This window comes from Electrophorus electricus, chromosome 4 (genome assembly GCF_041902795.1).
Source record: "Electrophorus electricus isolate QZ-2024a chromosome 4, ASM4190279v1, whole genome shotgun sequence".
NCBI classification, from domain to species: Eukaryota; Metazoa; Chordata; class Actinopteri; order Gymnotiformes; family Gymnotidae; genus Electrophorus; species Electrophorus electricus.
The window spans coordinates 31,402,699-31,425,837 of NC_137500.1; the positions used below are offsets into that span (position 1 = coordinate 31,402,699).

General features: G+C 38.3%; 1 protein-coding gene and 1 long non-coding RNA gene across 29 annotated transcripts in view; one reads left to right on the top strand and one right to left on the bottom strand.

The window, feature by feature from the left end:
- LOC145657565 (uncharacterized) overlaps positions 1-3,249 on the top strand; it is a 128,762-nt gene extending 125,513 nt beyond the window's left edge. Inside the window, exons 2-4 of one of the 2 annotated variants that reach the window (XR_014123371.1) lie at positions 2,572-2,734; positions 2,816-2,979; positions 3,111-3,249. This is a non-coding gene — a long non-coding RNA (uncharacterized LOC145657565). The remainder of the gene's footprint in view (positions 1-2,571; positions 2,735-2,815; positions 2,980-3,110) is intronic. The other variant, XR_014123372.1, reaches the window with a different exon arrangement.
- ttn.1 (titin, tandem duplicate 1) overlaps positions 1-22,722 on the bottom strand; it is a 142,833-nt gene extending 120,111 nt beyond the window's left edge. For 17 of the 27 annotated variants that reach the window (XM_081713269.1, XM_081713264.1, XM_081713254.1 and 14 more), the window contains exons 1-40: positions 22,498-22,721; positions 19,640-19,743; positions 18,921-19,124; positions 18,549-18,836; positions 18,134-18,207; positions 17,543-17,763; positions 17,114-17,318; positions 16,779-16,934; positions 16,105-16,254; positions 14,369-14,434; positions 13,989-14,247; positions 13,813-13,879; positions 13,133-13,351; positions 12,877-13,019; positions 12,599-12,759; positions 12,286-12,516; positions 11,937-12,181; positions 11,554-11,774; positions 11,287-11,451; positions 10,975-11,143; positions 9,098-10,794; positions 8,655-8,936; positions 8,199-8,465; positions 7,583-7,855; positions 6,977-7,240; positions 6,260-6,520; positions 5,800-6,060; positions 5,449-5,712; positions 5,111-5,371; positions 4,756-5,016; positions 4,405-4,665; positions 4,169-4,310; positions 3,890-4,058; positions 3,527-3,758; positions 3,052-3,336; positions 2,838-2,957; positions 2,559-2,747; positions 1,127-1,612; positions 343-846; positions 19-63 (exon numbers count right to left, since the gene is read on the bottom strand). In XM_081713269.1, coding sequence (XP_081569395.1) covers positions 19-63; positions 343-846; positions 1,127-1,612; positions 2,559-2,747; positions 2,838-2,957; positions 3,052-3,336; positions 3,527-3,758; positions 3,890-4,058; positions 4,169-4,310; positions 4,405-4,665; positions 4,756-5,016; positions 5,111-5,371; positions 5,449-5,712; positions 5,800-6,060; positions 6,260-6,520; positions 6,977-7,240; positions 7,583-7,855; positions 8,199-8,465; positions 8,655-8,936; positions 9,098-10,794; positions 10,975-11,143; positions 11,287-11,451; positions 11,554-11,774; positions 11,937-12,181; positions 12,286-12,516; positions 12,599-12,759; positions 12,877-13,019; positions 13,133-13,351; positions 13,813-13,879; positions 13,989-14,247; positions 14,369-14,434; positions 16,105-16,254; positions 16,779-16,934; positions 17,114-17,318; positions 17,543-17,763; positions 18,134-18,207; positions 18,549-18,836; positions 18,921-19,124; positions 19,640-19,730 — 9,859 coding nt within the window. In that variant the 5' untranslated portion in view covers positions 19,731-19,743; positions 22,498-22,721. Of the gene's footprint in view, positions 1-18; positions 64-342; positions 847-1,126; positions 1,613-2,558; positions 2,748-2,837; positions 2,958-3,051; positions 3,337-3,526; positions 3,759-3,889; positions 4,059-4,168; positions 4,311-4,404; positions 4,666-4,755; positions 5,017-5,110; positions 5,372-5,448; positions 5,713-5,799; positions 6,061-6,259; positions 6,521-6,976; positions 7,241-7,582; positions 7,856-8,198; positions 8,466-8,654; positions 8,937-9,097; positions 10,795-10,974; positions 11,144-11,286; positions 11,452-11,553; positions 11,775-11,936; positions 12,182-12,285; positions 12,517-12,598; positions 12,760-12,876; positions 13,020-13,132; positions 13,352-13,812; positions 13,880-13,988; positions 14,248-14,368; positions 14,435-16,104; positions 16,255-16,778; positions 16,935-17,113; positions 17,319-17,542; positions 17,764-18,133; positions 18,208-18,548; positions 18,837-18,920; positions 19,125-19,639; positions 19,744-22,497 lie in introns of all 27 variants that reach the window. The other 10 variants (XM_081713270.1, XM_081713259.1, XM_081713272.1 and 7 more) reach the window with 7 other exon arrangements.
- Positions 22,723-23,139: the final 417 nt, after the last annotated feature.

A 23,139-nucleotide genomic window follows, 5' to 3' on the forward strand; every position in this document is an offset into this window, starting at 1 on the left:
TTTGTATGATTAGTTTACCTTTGGCTTCTTCCACATGTATAGCTTCTTCTTCCACTGTATGCACTGTGAAATGAAAATACAAATAAATAAATGTAAGCATCTGCAAAGAGTGGTTAAAATCATTATTACATTGATAGTAACTTTTATTTCCATTTCCTACTCAAAATGTAAGAAAATGGACAACATCTCTCTTGAAGAACATCCATGAAGGATATCACAACACAGTCATTTTCTTTTTGCTGTATTTTTGAGAGATGTAAGAGTCTTCTATGTAATAAGAGTGCGAATAAAAGAACATGTGGCCTCAAAAGATGAGAAAGACCAAAGCATGCAAATGCCAACCTGTCTTCAGCCTGAGCTGGGTGCTGCATGCATTGTCTCCTGCAGCACTGATAATTTTGCATGTGTAAATATCCCCTTGCCTGGGACCAGTATTCATTACATTTAAGCAGTACAAGGGCCCATCATGTTTCAGGGAGTAAGACTCTTGACTCTTTTGGTTGTGTAACCAAACCACATACGGAGAGGGAATTCCTTTAATTATACAGTAAAGAGATACATTTTCTTTTTGCTTTGTAAGGATGTCTGGGGGCAGTTTCACAAGGAATTTGGGTTGAATTTCTTCATATATATCACAGTCCAGCAATGGTTTAAGATCAGGGTAGGAATGTTGGATTATTTGCCACTTTGCCTTCAGAGAGGAAAAATGTAATGGTCCGACATTCTCTATAGATTCCTGTTTTTCTTGGTAAGAATCCTTTATACTGGACTCATTTTCACTTTTAGAAGGTTTACTGTCAGAATCAGAAGGGATGGGGGTTTCTGCTTTGGGCTTTGCTTCCTTAGCTGAGTGAGAATAAAGTTAGGGAAATTTATTAGGGATTATTCATCAGTAAGAAGATATTGTAGCACTGATAGAAAAGTTAGTGTAATGATTGGATGATGTTAGGCCAGGCCTGTCAAAGATTAAACTACATACAGGATTAAAATTAATTACATGAAATATTACACTGTAAATCACTGTTTGTTATAACCATATGGGAAATATTTAGGATTTAAATTAAACATCAGCTTTAAGCATGATGAGATGGAATGGTCATTACAGAAAAGATAAACCTGTAACCACCTTCTACGGTGAGCCACGCAGATGTTCGATTCTCGCCATTTATATTTTTAACAGTACAGCTGTAAGTTCCCTGGTCTGAAAGTTGCACATTGAGTATGACGAGAGACAAAACCCCTCCATGATGCAAACATTGTACTCTCTCTGTATTCATAAGTTTTCTTCCATTATGGTCCCATACAACTTCCATAAGAGGTTGCCCATCAAAAGAGCAGTTGAACTGAGCGACATCACCCAGGTTGACTGTCAGGTCATTCATTTTCAGAGTCAAGGCTGGACTCCTGGGATATTCTTCCATGGATGTAATTTTCTGCTGGACCCCAATGAGTTTTACTGATGATGTTACCGTTTCCATAGTGGACACCATTTCAGAAGTTTGAACAGTAGAAGAAGAATGAGTCTCAGTCAGGGTGTGGGAAGTGACCCTCTCCGAAAGAGATACTCCAGAGGTCAACATAGTTTGTCTATTTATGGCTTTCACATTGAGATCTGAGCAATGAAGAAATAAAATTAAAGAATTATGTCAGTCGCTTTATATCCTTCATTGGTTTCTGAACACTGCAGAAGTAGTTAGAGCAGTGCAGGACTGGTAAAGTAAGGTGTCACAGTCCATGGATAGAGACAAGCAATTAGTGTGAGAGGAAGCACTATGCTCATTAAAGACTGGAGGCTGTGTTTAACTAGAATATTAGTAAATGTTTAAATATTTTAAAATGCTTGAAACAAAGAATGATTAATTAAAAATATTTCTTAATGATTTACTTTTTTCCAATGTAAGAAATGTCTAAGCTGGTCATCCATGATTAAACTAATAGAATATTGGACATGCCTAATCCTTTAGATTGGATCAAAAACAGTGGTGCTATTGGATGGCAAACAAACCAGGATGGAGTCATCTGGCTGCTAGCAAATAAAAAGCATTGTTAAATCAATTTGAGAACATATTCCTTAATAACATTTCTCAGTAAATGTTTCATTTAGCACAAATAGTACATTTAAATTCATTAAACTCAGCACATTAGATACTATTTTTACATGACAAAAGACGTGACCTTCACAATTTTTAATACCCATTTATGCACCAAGCTTTGGTCTAGTTTAAACACTGATTGAACACATGGTGTAAAAGGCATGACCTAGGTAATATAGCTGTTGGCTAAATAGCTGTGCTGTGGATGAATGCCTATTCAAAATGTGACACAGTGATGGACCCAGGTCTTGGTATAAATAGCTCATGCCCAAGTGTAACAGTGGTCAACTATTTGGTGTAAAATCCACCTCTAGTCAGACCCATATTGTGACCATGGTTTAAACAAGAGTTGTCCATGTAAAAGGTGTATAAATGGGAAATTAGACATGCAACATGGAGAGTATGACTGCAAATATGTAATCATGCAAAATAAGATGTTACATTGAAACAAACTGATAAACTGACCATTGATTTTCAGAACTGCAGTAGAAGAGACCATCCCTGAGGAATTGCGAGCAACACAAGAGTATTGCCCCTCATCCTCAACATATGCTCTGATGAGCTCCAACTGCCAGCTACCATCATACTCAGACATTTTAAGATTGTCCGACTGCTTCATCTCCTGATCATTGCAATACCAGGTAACCTTCAGATCTATAAATGAGTAGAGAGAGTTTTATTTGTAACTGTTCCCTGAACAAACATTCATAATGTTTCAAAAGTTCTGACAGACCTGAGGCTTACCTTCTCCAGAGACTCGACACTGGAATTTGGCAGACTCTCCCTCCTCAACAGAGACATCTTGAATAGCAGATACGACAACAGGTGGGGCCAATGGAACTCCAACATCTGGAGAAACCACTTCTGACATTGATTAAACACAGAGGTAAGCATATTAGAAAATATTAACACTGGAGAGACTATTTGTTTTTACTGAGCGATTGACTTGTTTGTTTACCTTCCACATTGAGTACAGCAGAAGTGGTGTCCTGACCATAGTCATTTTTGGCCTCACAGGTATACTGAGCTGCATCCTCTGGGAAGACTTCAATGAGCAGTAGAGTGTGCTCATTTCCCTCCCTCAGGAACTTGCACTTGAATCCAGAAGACAGCATCTGAGAGTTCTTATACCATGACACCTGAGGCTGAGGGATGCCAGTCACTTCCACAGAGAAGCGTGCAGGTTTTCCAGCCTCTACAGACAGATCTAACATGTGTCTGAGGATCTGGGGAGGCTCAGGGTCTGAATTGAATTTTTAAAAATTAAACAAACAAAAAAGAGAGAGAAAAAAGTAAGAAAAAACTGGAGCCAGTGCAAAAGGATCATGATTTCTAAACATAACTGAAAGACTTGCACCTACAGTAACATTTAATAGACATAAATATATATTTAAATACAGTGTATAACTGAACTGCTGAAAAAAGACACTCACTGTTGACATGTAGATTCACTCTCCTACTGTTTTTTCCAGCAATAAAAGTGTATTCCCCAGCATCACTCCTGTATGTTTCTGCAATTGTCAAGCGATGCACCTTTCTCATAGTCACATAGTTGAAGCGCTTCTCAAGGGAGAACTGGATCTCAACACCATTTCTCAACCAGCGCCCTTCAATTTCATCCTCACTGACTTCAAATTCAAATGAGGATCTCTGCTTTTCAATAACCTAGATTAAAGAGAAACAGTTTAGTAAAAAAATATTAACCAAATTAGCAATCAATAATTAATAATCAAGTTTAATCATGTTTAGCCAGGAAAAAAAGGAATATTATTTATCCATTAATAATGAAAAATTACATGGATGTCCTTCTCAGCAGGCTCAGAGATGTGAACATCCTTGGCCTCTATTGTGAGGTGAGCCTTGGAGACACTTGAGCCAGCAACTACAGAGTATTCACCAGCATCAGACATACGCACAGTCTGGATCAACAAGCGCTGCAGGAATTTGTGTGTAGTAACTTTGATCCTGAAATAATAGAAAATTATATATTGAACAAATTTTGTTATGAAAATTATATGAATGTTGTCAAAATCCGTATGTCATCTTCTGGAAAATGTATTACATTCAAAAAATACCTGTCAGTTAACTCAAGTTCTTGTCCATCTTTCATCCATGTCACCTGAACATTAGGCTCAGAGAGCTCACATTCAAAGATGGCCTTTTTCTTTTCAGTGATCTTGATGTCTTTGATATGTTTGGTGAGCTCAATGACACGTGCTGAAGAACAAATAATGCAAATCATCATCATACTGAAATGGAATCTGTAACATTTACAAGAAAATGTAAAAACTGTAAAAATATAAAAACTTACCCTCGACAAACAGGTTTGCTGATGTCTCAGCAGATCCAGCCACAAACGTATACTCTGCACTATCACCAAAATGCACATTACGGATGGTGAGTGAGTGGGACAGTTGTCTAGAACGAATCTGGCATCTATCACTGGATTTAATCTCTACACCATTCTTCAACCATTTGGGGCTGATGCCTTCATAGTTCACAGTCACTTCAAATGTTACAGTGTCCTTTTCCTGAGCATTGAAGTCTTTAAGCATAGAGGCGATCAGAATGGCTGAAAAATTAGATAAGATGCAGGTAAATATAAAATTAATTTGCTGGTGAAGAGTCAAACAGGCATAACAAAAGACTGAGAATGACTTACGGTTAACAGTCAGGGTTGCTGACAAGCCGTCATTTCCACACACGAACGTGTACTCTGCAGAATCATCCGTGCTGGTGTTCATGATCTTGAGTTGGTGGAGCTTGCCCTGCACCACAATGCTAAACTTCTCATTCATCTCAATTTCATCTCCATTTTGCAGCCAGATGGATGGGACATTGAAATGTGAAACTTCACATTCAAAGGTGGCCATTTGGCTCTCTGCAACCTCAATATCCATCATGGGTTTTGTGATCCTCAAGGCTGAATGGAGGGGAACATGGACCTTACTATACAATTTGTGCACAAATACCAGAAGATGTCTTACACTGTGAAAAAAGTGTTACTTAAAACTTACATTCAATGTGTAAATGTGCACTGCACTGCAAATATCCAAATACAGCAATGTATTCTCCTGCTGTGTCGTCTTCCACTCTCTGAATGATGATTTTGTGGGCTTTCCTCTCTGATAATATCTTAATGTTAGAGCTTGGGACTAGTTCTTGGTTGTTATACATCCATTTAACTGGAATATCATCATGGGACAGACTCAACTCAAAAGAGACGGTAGCGCCCAGCAGTGCTGTAACATCCTTGGGTTTCTTCACAATCTTGATAGCTAAGAGAGAAAGCAAAAGTTCAAATAAAGGTGTAAGCAAATGTTTAGGTAAAAGCAATCCAAAGATAAGTACTTACTCTCAACATTCAATCTGGCATTAGCAGAGAGCTTTCCCAGTTTGAATCCATAAACTGCTTCATCCTGGGTGTTGCAGTTTTTGATCTTCAAGGTGTGCACCGTGCCATCTACTGTAATTTCATATTTATCACTTGGCAGAATTTCCACTCCATTCTTGATCCACTGGGCACCTTTCACATCCAAATGGGTAATTTCCAGACTGAACGCTGCCTCTTGTGTCTCAGTTACAGTTTGGTTCTTCAGTGTCTTCTTTATCTTCACAGCTATAAAATTTACAAGTATATCCATAACGAAAAGAGGTAAACAAAAATATTAAATGAGAATAAACTATACAGTGACATAGGATGTACCTTCAACCCTGAGATTTGCTGATGTCTTAGAGTTTGCCACCTGATAGGTGTATTCCCCAATATCCTGTGGCCTGGTAATGGCAATAACAAGGCGTCTAATAGTACCCATGTCTTCACTCTGGATATTGTCATTAAAGTTAACAGGTTGTCCATCCTTAAACCACTTTCCCTCAGCAGACAGATTGGCCACTTCACACTCCAGCTCAGCAGTCTGAGACTCTGCTACTGTCAAATCATGCAGTGGGCTGCTTATGGCGCCACCTGGTGGACAAAACCAAATAAACACGCAAGCTAAATATATATATATATATATATATATATATATATATATATATTTAAACTCATCCATAAAACAGTGTACATACTTCTGAGATTTGTGCATGATTATATTGAGAACATGTAATCAGGAGATTAAAAACCCTATAACACATTGTCAAATATTCCATGAATGTTCATTTACCTGAAACAACTATCTTTGCTCTGGATGTCTTCTCTCCAGCAGCAAATTTGTACTCTCCCTCTTCATCTTTCATGATATTGATGACAGTAAGACTATAATGAGTGCCTTTGCCCACAATCTTGTACTTTGGGCTAGTTTTAAGTGGTTGATCCCTAAAGGTCCAGAGAGGATCAATGCCAGGATGAGATACTTCAACCTCAAAGGTAACATTTTGAGTCTCTTTACAAATGTGATCCTCCATGTGCTTTACAATGCTGATATCTGAAAAGTGCCAATAAACAGCAATTGTTATTTTTCTTATAATCCATCAATTTAATAAAAAATGGTTTAAATTATGGTTCCCTTAACTTACAATAATTACAGCATTAGGTAATATTAACAAATCCTGACCATCTGCATTAATAAACCATGAGTAGTGTTAATAAGGTAATAATTGTGTAATTAAAATCATTGACATCTTTCAAAATTAAGGGACAACCTGTGATTTTTCTCTTGTCACTGATGAGACACTGATGCTGTCTATCCACCCCAGAACTTTCTGCAAAGGTTTATCAGTCAATTTTCCCTCAAGACTACCAACAGAGATGTTAATTACTTATATCTTATTATTGCTGAAGATCACACATTGTTAACATTACCTAATGCTTAATGTTACCTAATGTTGCTTAGGGGAACCTTAAGGTAAGGTTTTACCACAAAACTAAGTGGTAAACGTACTTTCAACCATGAGTGTACAGGTTGAGTCAACTCTACCAACAACCATCTTATATTCTCCTTCATCAGAAGCATAAGTCCTGTTCAACACAAGACGTTGCTTGGATCCCTTTGCAACCATTTGGACTCTATCACTGGGCATCATCAGTTTGCCATTATGGTACCATTTCACAGAGCTCACATCAGCAGCAGTGATTTTAGCCTCAAAGACAGATTTTGTGCCTTCTACAGAAGAGATGTCCTTTAATGGTACTAAAAAGTCAATAGCTATAAAAGAAAAGGAGAGTTATTAAAAATGGTAGATGAAATTTCAAGTACCAAAAAAGCAAATTCTCATCCTGAAAGGCTGTTTATTATACTCTTATTCGCATGTATTTTTTTATCGAATAAAGGTTCTAACTATTAATGCAACAATATTGTTTATGTGGTCTAGCTGTATTTAACAAACAGGAAACTTCTCCAGAAGGATTCATTTTTGGGTAGTCTAATAACTAAACATATCTTTGAAGAGAAGCACTTTGGAGAGTTTGGATAGAAGGCATGACATATTTACACATTGCAATTGAATGACATATAAAGGATAGTAAGTAAACAGACTTTGCAGCTTACTTTGAACAATAAGCTTTCCAACTGTGGAAATGTCATGGGTGTGAACCACAAATGAATACATTCCACTATCATCCTTCTTAGCATCTTCAATGAGAAGCTTGCGTGTCAGTTTGTCAGTCACGATGTAAATTCTATCTGTGGCCGAAATCGGTTGACCATTCTTCATCCATGTTCCCTCCACGTTTTCCTGAGAAAATCGTGCCTCCAGTTGGGTGATATCACCCTCACAGATGGTCAAGTCAGTGAGGCCTTGCAGTAGTGTAACTGGGCGCACTAGAGTAAGCACAAATTACTTTACTTGCAACACAGAACCTTCCAGAATGCCAAACATTACAGTGAAATCATGACTAAAGGCATGGTCACACTGGACACTTGCCACGCTATTTTCTCTACTGAGGTGGAGAAAAATAAGTTGATTGTAGTGGTTCTAAAGGGTTTTTTTTTTGTTGCTTTTTTTGTGAATAGCCCCACTTCCTTGTTTTTAATATCCCACACCTCCAAGGTTCGGTGTGACCACTACTTAAGTTAATTATGAAGAAGACTAACCAATAAAGAATCTTCCTTGTTCTTACAAAGAATGATCTTAATACTATGAATACACTTCCAGAATACTCACATTTCATCTTCAAGGAAGCACTTGTCATCAGATCACCCACTTTGAAGGTGTATTTCCCTTGGTCTTCCTTCTTCACGTCTTTAACACATAGGCAGTGGCGTCCACGGCGGGAGGACACAACATATTTAAGGCTTCGTGTGATCTCTTTGTTTTCAAAGTACCAGGTGCCTTCAGCATCCTCTCGAGACAGTTCACACTCAAATTCTCCAGCATACGTCTCTGGTACTTCAGTATTTTCAAGGTTCTTCACAATTTCAAGTGGGGCACCTATGTTACAAGCAAATAAATCACTCATTAACATTACAGAACACACAGCACCACCAAAATTACAGCACAGCAAATTAGTCATCTAGGAATTTGGTGCTGCTAGGCTTAAGTTGGTTGAGTTAGTAACACTACCACAGGTATAGAAAGCTTTTCTATGAGAAGCTTTATCAATTTTTGCTTAACACTTACCTTCAACATGAAGTCTTGCAATTGTTCTAATATGGTCATCATCTGCAACAACACAGCTGTACTCGGCTTCATCACTCATGTTGATGATAAGCACAGATAGGAAGTGCACCTTTCTGTCAGAGTGCATCCTGTACTTGTCTCCAGAGAAAATCTCTGCATTGTTCTTTAGCCATTTGACCTTGACAAAAGGCTCATTGGTCTCACATTCAAATGTTATAATGGTGTCCTTCTCTTTGGCATTTTTATCTTCTAATTGTTCAGTAAAAGAAATTACTTGTTTCCCTGAAAGGTATTGAGAAAGCAAGGGTGAATGGAAGGAACAAAGAAAGAAAAAAGTGAAAAAAGGAAGAAAGAAGGAAGTTAAATTATGTTCACAATTCATTTGTGCATCTCCTAGCTTCTGTAGTTCTGTAAAAATAAAAATAAAAAATTAATGTCTTTACCTTGAACAAGTAAGAATGCATGGCTTGAGGTCTCTCCTGCAATGTTCATGGCTTTGACCATTACACTAGCAGAGTCTTCAGCAGAAACATCTCTAATGACAAGTTCACAGACATGGTCTTCAGGCCAATACCAGTACACATGGTCTGATTTTTCAATCAAGATTCCATTCTTGAACCATTGGCATTCTGGATCTGGTTTACCAACAACTCTACAATGGAAGTGTACTTCATCACCTAGGGCAACTGTCTGACTCTGAATACGTTCCAAAATCTTTGGAGCTTCCATACTTGGAGAAAGTATTATTTTCTCTGGTTTGAATTTGGGAATGGTAAGCTTTCGCTCTTCTTCTTCTTTTAACTTTTCAGCTTCTGATAGTTCTTTGGTATGATGAAGAAGTTCTTCTTTCCTCTTCCTTAGCATATCTTCATAAGACTCATCCTTTTTACGAGACTTCAGCTCAACTGCGGTGATAGCTTCATAGTAACCCTCCTGTGTTCTGCGTTTAAATTTACTTCTCAGCTCTTCTGATTCCTCAGTTAATTTCTCATGGATTACCCTCTCAGTTTTCCTTAGCTTCACCACTTCTTTGGCTTCTTTGGACAGCTCTGAGGACTTTTCAGGTTTCACAACCTCAAAGGACACTCTTCCATGTTCTTGAACAGCTGCAGGAACCTTCATCTCCGGGGCCCGTCGCAGAACTGTTCGAAAGTCCTCCCTCTGCTGAATCTCAAACTTCACAACATGCTCAGCTGTCCCTTCAGGGTTCTCCGCCACAACTTTGACCTCACCGGAGTCATAGGATTTGCTATCTACAATCTCTAGATAGTGAATACCATCATAAAGTATTCTGAATCGTTTGCTCTTGCGTATAAGCAGTCCGTTTAGGTACCAGTTGACTTTGGGGGTCGGGTAGCCAGTCACTCGGCAACGGAATTTTGCAGTTTCCCCTTCCAGTACTCTTACCGGTTCTGGAAGCAAGACAATCTCTGGCTTAGTTTTTTCCATCAGGTCGTCTCTAGTAACACCTGAAGGAGCTCCTTCATGAGCAATACGCTCAATTTCTTCAATTCTCTGTACCCTTCTACCATCTGGCAGCTGACTTTCCTGAACAAGGCTCTTCTCATCTTTCACAATCAGGGTAGCAGAAGTCTGGTCAATACCATACTTATTGGTGGCTCTGCAGGTAATAACACCACTGTCTCTTGCATAAGCAGCTTCATAGTCAAGACTGCAGTAGCCAAACTCATTGACCATACGTAATCTGTTAGCAGCTGCCAAGGGCTTGCCATCATGCAACCACTCAACAACCATTGTGGGATCACCAATAGGGGTCAGTCTACATTCAAAGTGCACAGGGCCAAATTGCTTGAGTCTGACAGAGGTCAGTTTCTTTTTGAAATGAGGCTTCTGCTGTTTCTCCTTATCATAAAGGTCACCCTCCTCCCATTGTTCTTGACCATAGCGGAGATGCAGTGGCTCAAGTTCTGGTGCCGCAATTTCCTTTGCCTTGTAGGTCCCTTTAGGGATTATGAGTTTTCTTTCTGGCTGAGGTTCCACTGCCTCCACCTCAACATTGACTCTGCAGCGTGTTGTATCTCGGCCAGCTTTGTTAATAGCTGTGGCTGTGTACCATGCACTATCAGAACCACAGGTCTGAGGGATCTTGAAATGACCCTCTCCCTTTCCACCCTCAATCCTAAAGAACAAACAAGATTTCACTTGTGTCTGGTTGATGATAATGATAAAAAAATATATATAATAATTTTTTTCCATGCTTTCTATTTATGACTACCATTTATGATATTCAGCAACCAAAGAACACATTACTTTCATGTTGCCCGTGGTAGCATTATTTTTTGCCAAAAAATATACTCACTTAATATTTGGGTGCTTTTGTGGAGAAATTATATCACTGTTCTTCAGCCAGACAATGTCAGGAAGGGGGTTGCCAATTGCTTTTACAGCCAACTCAACCAAAGTACCTTCCTTAACAGTAATGTTCTTGAGCTTTTCAACAAAGTGAGGTCTTATCAAATTTTCCTTAGCTGAAAATGTTTAATGGAAAATAGATGGTACATATCACTTTTAAAGTTCATCTTCAATAAATAAATATTTTTAGATGCATCATATACCCTCAGACTGCAAAATTACAAATATCAATAAGAATGCACACTAAATAATAGCATACCTTCTACAGTTAGAGTAATTGAAACAGAGGTTTTTCCAGCTCTGTTCTGAGCAACAACTGTCCATTCCCCAGAGTCTTGAGGCATAGCAGGAACCACAATCAATGACTGAGTTCCATCTTCCTTTATCACAATTTTGTGGGTGTAGTCATTTGCCACTTCATGCCCTGATTAAAACAAAAATGTATCTGTCATCTCAGAATAAGGATTTGAGATTCATTTCATGTTTCTAATTCACTACCAAGGAAAGAATCTTTCATACCACTTACCATTGTGAAACCAGAAAGTTTCAGGCATGGGTCTTCCAACAACCTTCAGGTCAAATCTTGCTGTTTGTCCCTCAGAGCATGTAAAAGATGATGGCTTTGTGACAAATACAGGCTTATAAAGCCTTTCCAGCTGAGCTTCATTAGTCTCATCCAGTCTGCGAGCAGGTGACCGCCCAGGGGAACGTCCAGGAGAACGACTTGTAGAGCGCGGTGATGTAGACCTAAAATGTTTCATAACATACTTCATCAGTGAGTTAAACACCATACGAATAATCTATCACATTGACTCAATGATCTCAACAGTGTCCTTAATCATCTTAAAAGTTAAGCATGTTTGTCTACACAGCAACATGATCTCATAATCATCATTAAATGGAGCATACCTGATTCTCTGAAATGCGTCTGTCTGAGAGTATAGTTCCGGTGCAGTAGATGTACCAGTGGGATCCACAAACAGCATCCCAGAGCAGACAGCATTACCCTTCATGTTGATTATCAGAGCAGTGTAGACTCCTTCATCTTCTGGCAGAACTACAGGAAGACGCATACTGGCTCTACCATCCTGAAGAACCTCTAACTGATAATGGTCTCCATGCTTGATGCGTTTGCCATCTTTATACCAAGAAACCTGTACATTATAACATAAGTTTGAAATATGAACACAAATGAAAGGTCGGTGGTAGAAAAACATCTATTTTTTAGACAAAGAGGAATACATTTCTTGTAACTTACCTTGGGAAGTGGGGTTCCAGTCATTCTGAAGTGGAATGTAGCACTCATTCCTTCCCTGATCCTGTAACTTTTCACAGGAATACTGAAGACTGGGGAAACAGCCTCCTGTTCAGAAACACCGATGTCCATTTTTTCTCCATCCTCAGTCACCAGTTCCTGGTATCCAATCTTAAGAAGACGGAGCTCTATCTCATGGATCAACCTTTGCTCAACAGCAGATATTTTGAACTCCTGTGAAAAGACAGGAGTAGTAGATGACACTTCAAGAAGCAGATTAGTTTGAAAATATAGAACAACCTTAAGGATTACATACCTGCTCACTGGTGAAGGATTTCATCACTTGTGTCTGCTGAACCAACCTCCTCTGGAGGAATGTTTGTTCTTTTTGCAATTCACCTGTAACAATAGGTGCCACATCTGCCACTCTGGGCTCCAGCCCTATTGTGTGTTCCTTTATGTAGGCTTCATACGTCCCTGTAAACAGAGAGTGTGTGTGTGTGTGTGTGTGTGTGTGTGTGTGTGTGTGTGTGTGTGTGTTACTTTAGGTTATTAGAAGATGTGTTGTGGTATACCAATGTGAGTATGACCAACCTTCATCAAGCAACATGGCAGAGGCAGAGACTTCTCCAAGCTGGTTCCTGGCACAAACTGTGTACTCTCCAGCATCATCAGAGAATGTCATAGAAATCTCCAGCTTGCACTGTCCTGTTTCTTTATTGTATGCTACTCTATATCTGATAGATCAAATAAACAATCAGCAAAGCAAGACAGTGCCTTTTATTATGAACCTTTACAAGTTCATTGCAAACTTTAACAAGTTCATAAATACATATAAATAAATAAAAACCTGTATCCAGTGGTGAGAGGAACTCCACTCTTTTTCCAGTAGATGTGGGGTTTGGGGCTGCCTCCAATCTGGCATTCAAAGACAACACTGTCTCCTTCTACCAGTTTCTGTACAGTGGGCTTCCTCACAAAGAAAGGGGCCACAGGGGCTCCAAGCTCCATAGACTCAGGTACAGCACTCATTTCCTGCATGACCTCTTGTTTTACCTGAACTGGAATCCTGTAAGGATGTTTTTAAAACCTCCAGTGAATATTACACATTTTACTATCCAGCATATTACCATGAAACTTTTAAGTTCAGAAAAAGGAAAATGTAAACAACCATACACGCATGCACATATTTCATTATAAACATCTATAGTTTCCCGTTGACTGACTCTACACACAAAATATCCAGACATTTGAGCTTTTTCCTTGTTTTTTAAACAAGAGACTTTAAAGAAGACTTGAAAGAAGTCATTAGAAACTTGGCACAATTGCTCAGACCACAGGAGTAGTGACCATCAGTGAGACAGTCAACAAAGTTCTGAGTAAAAAAATGACTTGTAAGTTCTAAAGTTATAGCTGAACCTAATAAACTAGCCACTGTGTGTGTGTGTGTGTGTGTGTGTGTGTGTGCGCGTGCATGCGTGCATGCATGTGTGTGTGAGAGAGAGAGAAAAAATTAGTCTGTATACTGACTGTCTTTCATGGGCAGCCAATTCAGTGTGTTCACTCAAATCCTGTCTGCTCTCAATTTCTTCAGATACTGAAAGGAAATAATTAATTTATTAAAATAAATAACAATTGAAATAACAATTCAGTGTTTGCAACAACTGTACCACATAAAGAACCTTATCTTATCATATGAGCCTTACCTTGCACAAGCAGGTAGCAAGAGGTGCTTATAGTTCCAGCCTCGCTGGTAGCAGTGCAAGTGAATCGGCCACTATCCTCAGCAAAGGCCTCCCGGATCACTAAGCGGGCATAAGTTTTCTCATATGTGATCTGGAAGTCAATGGAGCTCTCAATCCGGTAGTCCTCCCTGAACCACATAATGCCTGGTGTGGGATGGCCAGAGATCTGGCATTCCAGAGTCACTGACTCTCCCTCAGTAACAGTCATGTTCTTCAAGCCCTGAACAAAAGAAAAATGGTTTCAGCTGTTCTTGGAAAAGCCCATGTAGTACACACAAAAAAAAAGCAGTAAAATATAAAGCATGTACTCAATTTTATTTAAATTAAATATAAATACTTACAGCCACAACTGTTGGTGGCATCACCTGCTCTTGTGCATCAGAAGGCAGTACTGCGTCCTCAACCACCTGCCAAACATTTTGAGTGTTTATATTCACGAAAAATGACTGACAGATAATGCAATGTCTGATGGATAAGAGTAGAAGGAAAAGTGAAGGAAGGTGATACCTCAGTGTTTCAGGTGAGAACTGTAAGATGAGGATGAGCATATGTAAAGTGGTGGGTGCAGTCCCACTCATAAGAAGCTTTACTGTTAGGTCAGCTGGTTAGTTGCTACGTTATACCACAAAGGTGCACACAACAAACATGTGTGTCCCAATTGCTATATGAATGTGAAATGCCCCCTGTAAATGGGATGCTTATATCCTTCTGTAACCGTGCATCATCACTTGACAGATAACATTTAATAGTGTCTTTAAATGGTGTCACTCTTGTCTCCACGACCTTATTAGCCAGAGGATGGACAAGTTTGATGACCTTCTAAGTGGTGGATGTAGAGAACAACTCTTTCTTCTATAGAGACCTAACCAACCCAAGGTGAAGATGCAGCATTAGCACCAGATCAAAACAAAGTGTATGCTTTATAATATAAGCTAACAAAAATGGTTACATCATCTCAAAGTAAAATATATTTTGTCAGTGAGATCATATATATATATATATATATATATATATATATATATATATATATATATATATATATATATATATATATATATATATATATATATATATGTGGGTGTGTGTGTGTGTGTGTGTGTGTGTGTGTGTGTGTGTGTGTGTGTGTGTGTAGTATAGCAGTGACCTATGCTCTGCACCTTTCACTGTATCATTCTATTATAAGGCCATCATGTGACATCTGTATTGTATAAACTCAGTGTAATGCATCTGTGCCCATTCATCTCCTGTTTATTTAAAATACAGATACTGAAGCAACCTTCAAAACTTTGGTTAAACTAGACCAAACAAACACGTCAGTTTATTTATGTATACTGTGAGATATCTGAATACTCTAAATGCTTTATACTACTCATGCTTACATCATAGCTATGATTGGCTTTATGGACGACAAGTTTAGAAAATGTAAAATGTGGTAAAGTCAATATCTACCTTGGAAGCAAGCTCATTATATTTGTGAATGTACATAAATCTTCAGGATAAATAATCATATAAACATGTATAAATTCTGTTGTTGTTTTTTTGCACTCTAACCTGAGAAACATGGTCTAAGGGGGGACTGCACTGGGCATATACACAGCCCCAGTTCTCAACATTTTACAAATGACCTAAATCTAAATCTAGCTAGGTTTTTCTCAGTCTGATCACCCTCAGCATGCAGCAGTGAAAAGCCCTGCAGGCTCAGGGCCTGGTCTTTCCCCCGCTAAGCAGGAAAGGCTCTGCTTGATAAGACTAATGTACAGAAGGCATAATATGGCAAGTAAACTGAGTTATCAGTGGCATTGTATTAGATGTAGCCAATGTTGCAATGATTTGCAAAAAAATAACATACATAGGTGAGTTATTGAGTGTTGTTATTGTGACTCTTTATATCTTCAAAAACATATTTCATTCTTTGTGCCAAAGCAAAAGGACAAATGAGTGAAAGCCAGTGGTTTTTGGATGAAGGGTGTTTAAACCATGTGGGGATCTGTGTGTCCACACTGCTATACAGCAGCAACTCTCCAAGGTGTAATCAAGTGATGTAAAGGTGCCCACATAACCACAAAAGATTTGCTACCTCCTCCAGAAAAGTCTGCATTTCTATGTCTGGAGAGGTGTCCACTGCTCTTTGTCCTATTAGAGCATTAGAATCACTTCCATCATTCTCATAAAACTGTACTTCTTCTAGAACCTCAGTGGCTGCGGTATCCTCCACATCTGACATTATCTATATTTTCCAAACATTTGAAACATTAAAATGTATCATCTTATGACATGTTGATTCACATCAAATATTTATTAATTGCATTTTCAAAAAAGAAAATATAACATTAACTGGCTTTAGATTAGTGCACCTCTTCGTCAACTTCAGTTAGTAAAGTTGAATCAGCAGTGGTTATCATCTCTTTTAAAGTGCTCTCAGCCATGTACTCAGTACCATCCACCAGTTCAGGGTTGTTCTCCATATCAGGTGCACTAATATCAGTATAGTCTGCCTGTTTACTCTCAGTGATAGCGTCAACAACAGTGTCTGAAACCTCGCCACTGCCAGCTCTAAAAATCTCTTTTGCAAAATCACCCATTGTCTTTGTGTGTATATGACAACACAAAAAAAGAAAGGTACATAATTTAATAAACCAAGATTAGCAAAGACTTAAGTGCTTAATATGTTTACATTTTTAAAGTAAAACAAGAAAGCAGCCAGGACAAAATAATGAAAGTGATGGGAAATATACCAAATAAATCAACTACCTGCTCTTGAAAAGGCATTACATATTCAGCTGACCAGCCTTCCTCTGTACTGGACCGCTTAACAGTATCAGAGTACAGTTGGTGATTTCGAGCTTGGTCCACCTTGGCTACCACAGTAGCAACAGCAATAGATTTGTCATCTATTTCATACTGGCCCTGTTATATATTGTTGAAAGGGAAATGCAATCAACCACAAGCCTCCAAGACCAACCAAACCAATATGTACATTTCATTATGGTATAATAATATACAACATGTTTATTCACCCAGGAGCACTTTCATGCTTTCACCACCAGAGGACGCAGTTGCTCAAAAGTATAAAGAAATATCCTCACCTCTTTGACCTGCTGTTGCATTGGAAAAGATCCCACCCACTGCTCCTTGTGAACATGTGTGGAAGAGGACTGTTCATATGTTGCTCCAGTAACCATGGTAGTATAGCCGGCTTCTGCAACATAGCCTTCCTGCTTCCATGGAGGCAAGACATCTCCAGCCTGTATTCCCTGCTTGATCCCTGGTAGTGGAGATTTCACTGTTTTGCTTGGGGAAACAGACAGACTTGAGGTTGGTGACACAGGCCTATCAGAAAGTGTAATTCATTAATTATTTTGAGTTTAATTAATGAATCAAACAATTAAGTAATTAATTAAACTTAAAGTAATAGAAAACATCCTACACTTCACTTGTATTTTATTGAAAGTCATACTAAACTGACTCAATTTCCTATACCATATCATATACTTCACTGTTTAAAAGTAATTTACTTGACGGGTGTTGCAGTAGGAGCCTTGACGTGTCTCACGGGGGAGGGTGACTGCTGGCGAGTAGTTGCCACTTTTGACACCACTGCCAGGGGTGTTGGGGACTTGGAAGTTGGTTTTGAAGGTATCCGGGGGGGGGCCTTGTGGGCCAAATGCTGAAAGTCAATTCCTCCCTCTATCTGAATTTCCATCATGGCAGAAGACCCAAAATGAGCCTCCACTTTCTGTGAACGAAAGGCAAGTCTGGATTACCAATACTGTACTGACCTTGACCTTTTAAGCATTTTTTTCTAGTTATTACATCACATACCAAGGTATCAGTTCATGCACTGACAACGCAAAAGTTTAACCCATTAATGGTCCCAGATTATTACTGGCATTGAGTCACTTGTATACATAACAGGCTGATTAGGATCAGGTGGTAGCTCTACCACATTAGCTTTCAATTAGTCAGTACTGCTAGACAGGTAGAAAATTCTTCAAGATCACATCAAACACATTTCGAGCAGCTCAATCCAAACAAACAACCTTTAGTCAAGCGCAAAAATGCATGCAAAAACAGTCATTGTTTTTGGTTCAAACAGGAACTCTTGCCTGATGAGTCTGTGAAATATCTGAGGTTGAAACAATTGTCTTAGTCTTCTTAGCAGGCACTGCAACCTCTTCGCCTGTAAATTCAATTAAATGGTGCTTTATTGGCATGGATAATATTCACATTTGTATTGCCAAAGTTTTGATGACAAAATTAACATGGTATACAAAAGATATCATAGACAACGATACTACAACTGCTAATAACAACAATAATATAACTACAACAACAATACTCCTATTATCATTATATAATAATAATAATAATAACTATAAAAGTCTCTGTATCTCTGGTATCTGATATGGTCATACGGTAACTCATGACATGACACACCATTAATCATGCTGATCCATGCTAGAGTCATAACCCCGACAACATAATCAGGGATGCTTTATTACTAAATGTCTGTAAATGTACCTTGAACCAGTAGTTCTGCAGTAGAGGTAGCACGTCCGCTGCTGTTAGAAGCATTGACAGAGTATGTTCCAGAGTCTTCAGGGAAGGCCTCAGCAATCAGCAAACTGTAAAGGTCTCCATCCTGAACAATCTGAAAGTCGGCGGAGCTCTGAATCTCAGCTCCCTCTCTGTAGAACTTCACCACAGGTGTAGGGATTCCCGTAACACGAACATCCAGTCTCACTTGGCTTCCTTGTCTGACAGTCATGTTCTCTAGTCTTTGAATGAAAGATGGTGGCGCAGTTTCCGCTGTGGAGAAAACAAAACTTCACTAATTCTGCTGATGCCCATAGGTGGAACATGCCATTTTTATAAATGGAGTTATGTAGTCACCTGTAACCAGGAGTTCAGCGGTGCTAGTGGCTTGTCCAGCGCCATTAGTGGCTCTCACAGAAAATCTTCCGCTGTGTGCAACTGTCACGGCAGGGATCCTCAGAACAGCGCGGCCTTCGCTGAACGAGATCTGAGCGCCAGGCAGAGCAGCAGCAGTAAGAACCTGGCCATCACGAAACCAGCTCACCTCAGGAACTGGATTACCTGGAAGAGAGAGGGCCTCATGAGCAATAGTCAACGTCAAGAGTCTAGCCTCAGCAAAGTGGCCTAATTGTACTTCATGTATTGTACTTCATGTATAATTCATTGCCTGAAAACAAAACCAAATCAAACTTTAAACCTACAGGTGCTGCCTAAAATTATCCAAAGTGCCAATAAAAAATATAATTACTAGCTAGTTAGTTAGCTGTTAATCTAAAAAAAAACTGATGAATTCACAGCTAATTTCCTAGACCCTTGCTTTCTCTTGTAAATTAGTAAAAATCTACGTAAAACCCAACTGGTCACAGAATTGAGGTTTTATCATAATGAATAATCTGGTTATTCTGTTGTGTTCATTTAGGCACAATTTACCTGCCTTGTATGAAAACTGAATACTTGGAAAGCTTCCTTACTGCTACCAGAGACTGTAGCTAAAATGTTTCCTTACCACTAACAGAGACTATAGCCGATTTGTTTCCTTATCACTATCAGAGACTGTAGATGAATTGTTTCCTTACCACTAACTTGAGCTTCGAACGTTGCAGCACTACCCTCAAGTGCCACAACGCTCTGAAGCGGCTGGGTGAACGTTGGCGCCTGCATTGTCATAGTAACAAGCACCCTGGAAAGAAAAACAAGGAATTAATAACTGCAAAATAACTGTACAACATTAATCTTCCAAACACATTTATTTCACAAAGAACAGATGACCCAGTGAAATGTGTTTTCTAGATTAAGAGAAATGAACTGACTAATAACTGGGCCTCACCTCCCTCCTGCACCTGGCTCTGAGCAGCCTGCTGCCAGGGAGATCAGTGGCTGCAAAGGGCCTGCGTGTCAAGCTAAGCACCTAAGTGACATCTTACAGACATGTAACTACAACTGCAAGCTGTAATCTTGAGTTTCGTAACAAATTACCTTCCCAGACGAAATAACAAAAGACCTAATGAACAACAAAAATATTTGCAAAACTGCATAATAAATAAATTTACATTAATGCATTTTGAATACAGTTTGGAAACCAAACAGAAGCAGAATTAAAGCACATGGCATTCTTCAGGATTAGCCTACATACATCAATCAACTCCTTTGTTGCAGTCTTAAAATGGCACAACCAATAAATAGTGCCCCGGGGGAAAAAAAAAACAATAACAACTTGGTCTGAGTGTCTTAAAATAGCAGCTGTTGTGTTAACATTTGTTAACATTTTTTAGCATAACAGTGTATTTTGCTGAAAGTCAGTCAACAGAAAATATATGAAAAATATATTGGTGAAAATATATTGGTGGCTGGTGTTAAGTGTAAACCAATACAGTTATATTTGTTCAAACTTACATTATTTGTGGTCAATATATTTGGAAAGTTATTTTTTTAAAGAAAAATGTATATAAACATGATTTATTTATTACAAGATTTACAAGATTTATTAAATAAGATTTCAATATTTTAAAATAATTATACAATGATTTTAATCCTTATCATATATATATATATATATATATATATATATATATATATATATATATATATATATATATATATATATATGGAGAGAGAAAGAAAGAGAGAGAGAGAGAGAGAGAGAGAGAGAGAGAGAGAGAGAGATTCAAAATGTTTTCTTGTAAACCCAGAAAATTTCAATTGTTTTTGGAACATGACATTTTTCCCTCCAAAATCTGAAATGTAAAATTTCAACACGCTAATTGTTACCTCTACATTGTTAAGTTAAAAAATTAGAAAATGACTGCTAATTTGCCCTACTCTACATTAAGAAGTAATTGACTAAATGCAAGCTATGCATAAGAGCAGTTCACCACATATACATCATACATGGTTCAATATAGCCTACAAATTCCTCTTGTTCCTCTTAAACTCACTCAGATGTTCATTTGTAATGTTATTCTTCTACACTGCCTAATAATTTTAATGTGGTCACACCATTATCTTTCATGTGTAAAATTGACCAAAAACTACTTAGTTGGCTAAAAATGTCTGGAAATATAGTCTTACATAGTTGTAGTGTACACCTTGTTTTTGATACTTTTTTTTAACATCCCTGTGTGATGGATATGAACACCACAAAAACCAATCTGAGCATTTCAGCAGCTGTAATTAATTCCCACCACTACTCTTATAGTAATAAAATATTGATAAATAAGAATGTGTTTCATGTTTCATATAGTGTTTGAATATAAATTAGAGAATTGCTTAGAATACATCAAACAGGAACTCTAAAAACTCAAAGAATACAACTCCTCAAACAATGCAACATTACGGCTCTCCGTTAAAGGACGGCAATTGCACTACTTTTTTATAGATTTTATGGGCCCTGTGTGATATCAGTCCCTCATAAATACTATAAGCCCTGTGTGATATCAATCCTTAATAAATACTATAAGCCCTGTGCTACCAATCCTTCATAAATGTCTGAATGCCCACAATCTCAACAAGTCATAATGAAGAAAATAATAACCACATACTTTTAAATAAAAATAATCAATAATTGGTTAAAATAAGAAGGAAAAAAGGACTGTCCATAGTTTGGTATCAGTTTGGCCAAACAGGTAATCTACTAACATCAATGACATTATGGTTATCTTCAGTACCATCAGATGTGTGTATACGGCATATTGATAAAGCAGTGACCAAGCTAAGGTCATTGCTAAAAACAGCAATAATGTTTAAGCTAAAATAAACTAGCATGTACCAACAATTTCATTTGTCTAATTATTTCAGAGAATTTAAATTCTAATCAATTTAAATAAAAAATTGAGAGTATTTATTATAAACCACAAGATAAAGATCAAAAGGTGATGGCAGGCCTAATCTTGCCAGCATGACAGCTATCACAGAATCAGAGAATTTCTCAAATATCCATAAAGAAAACCTAAGTAAATAAAAAAAAATTAAAAAAAATGTGAACCCTAAAATCAGATCTCACATATGACGACTGATATCCCATATGACAGAAATGGCAATCTCCAAAAATAATCGGTCGCTTTACTTGATTGACAGTCACCATGTGGCACATAGCTGGAGGTGCAACTGATAGCCCTGCTGCTGATTCCCTTAAAAAGACATTGTGGCCCAGCTGGGACAGCACTCTAATGCTATCACAGGCTATTCTTGGCTTTTCTGAAATCATTGCACCATATAGCAACCTTGAAGGTGTAAAAAGAAATATTTTTTAATTGACCTAAAACTTAAAATGACTGCAGCATCCCATCAAGCCTGTGAAAATCATAAGTGAAACATTGCATTACAGTAAAACAGTAAAGGCAATTCTGTTTTGCCCTATAAGGGTAAAGGTGATATCATGCGTCATCAAAAATTAAATAAAACTGAAATGTTTTTCCACAGGGTAGATGGCACTTACTTGTTTCACAATGGTGCCTAAAACTGATGGGACTGTGCCCAGTAGGCTAGTGCCTCAGCAACAATCCTCTTATCCAGTATGTTTCCAGAATATCCAAGGTGAGAACGGTTGAGCCTCAATATGTCCCCAAAAAACAAAACTACACAGGATCTAAACCGTGTAGTTTTGCTTTTCCTTGCAATCCCTACACCCGAGGCAAGGCTGGGAATGCTCCAACTGCTCAGAAGTGCTAACTTGGTAGTTTTACTTTTTATACCTCTAGCCTAGCCTGCATCACCACTCCTCAGGCACTCCCCATTGGTCCTCATGCCCTTGGAATCATGGGAGAATGTTGCATTTTATGCAACCTTACACCTGTCACTCACGAGTCCCTCTTCAATTCTGAAGTTAATATTCACAGCAATGCTCAGGATATTTACTGCATTTGTTTTGTGAACTCATGTCAGCTAATAGTCATGTTTATGCCCAGTGTGTGTCTTCCATGCTGTTTGGCCAAGCTTTCATTGCAAGTATTAGCCTGACCTGTCAATGACCAAAAGAAGAGCGTGGCTGTCCCTGTCATTCAAAGACAAGGCAACATCCCCCCTCCCCCCTAGGGGGGGTCAACTGTAATAAGTAGAGAATGCTTACTAAACTTGCTTT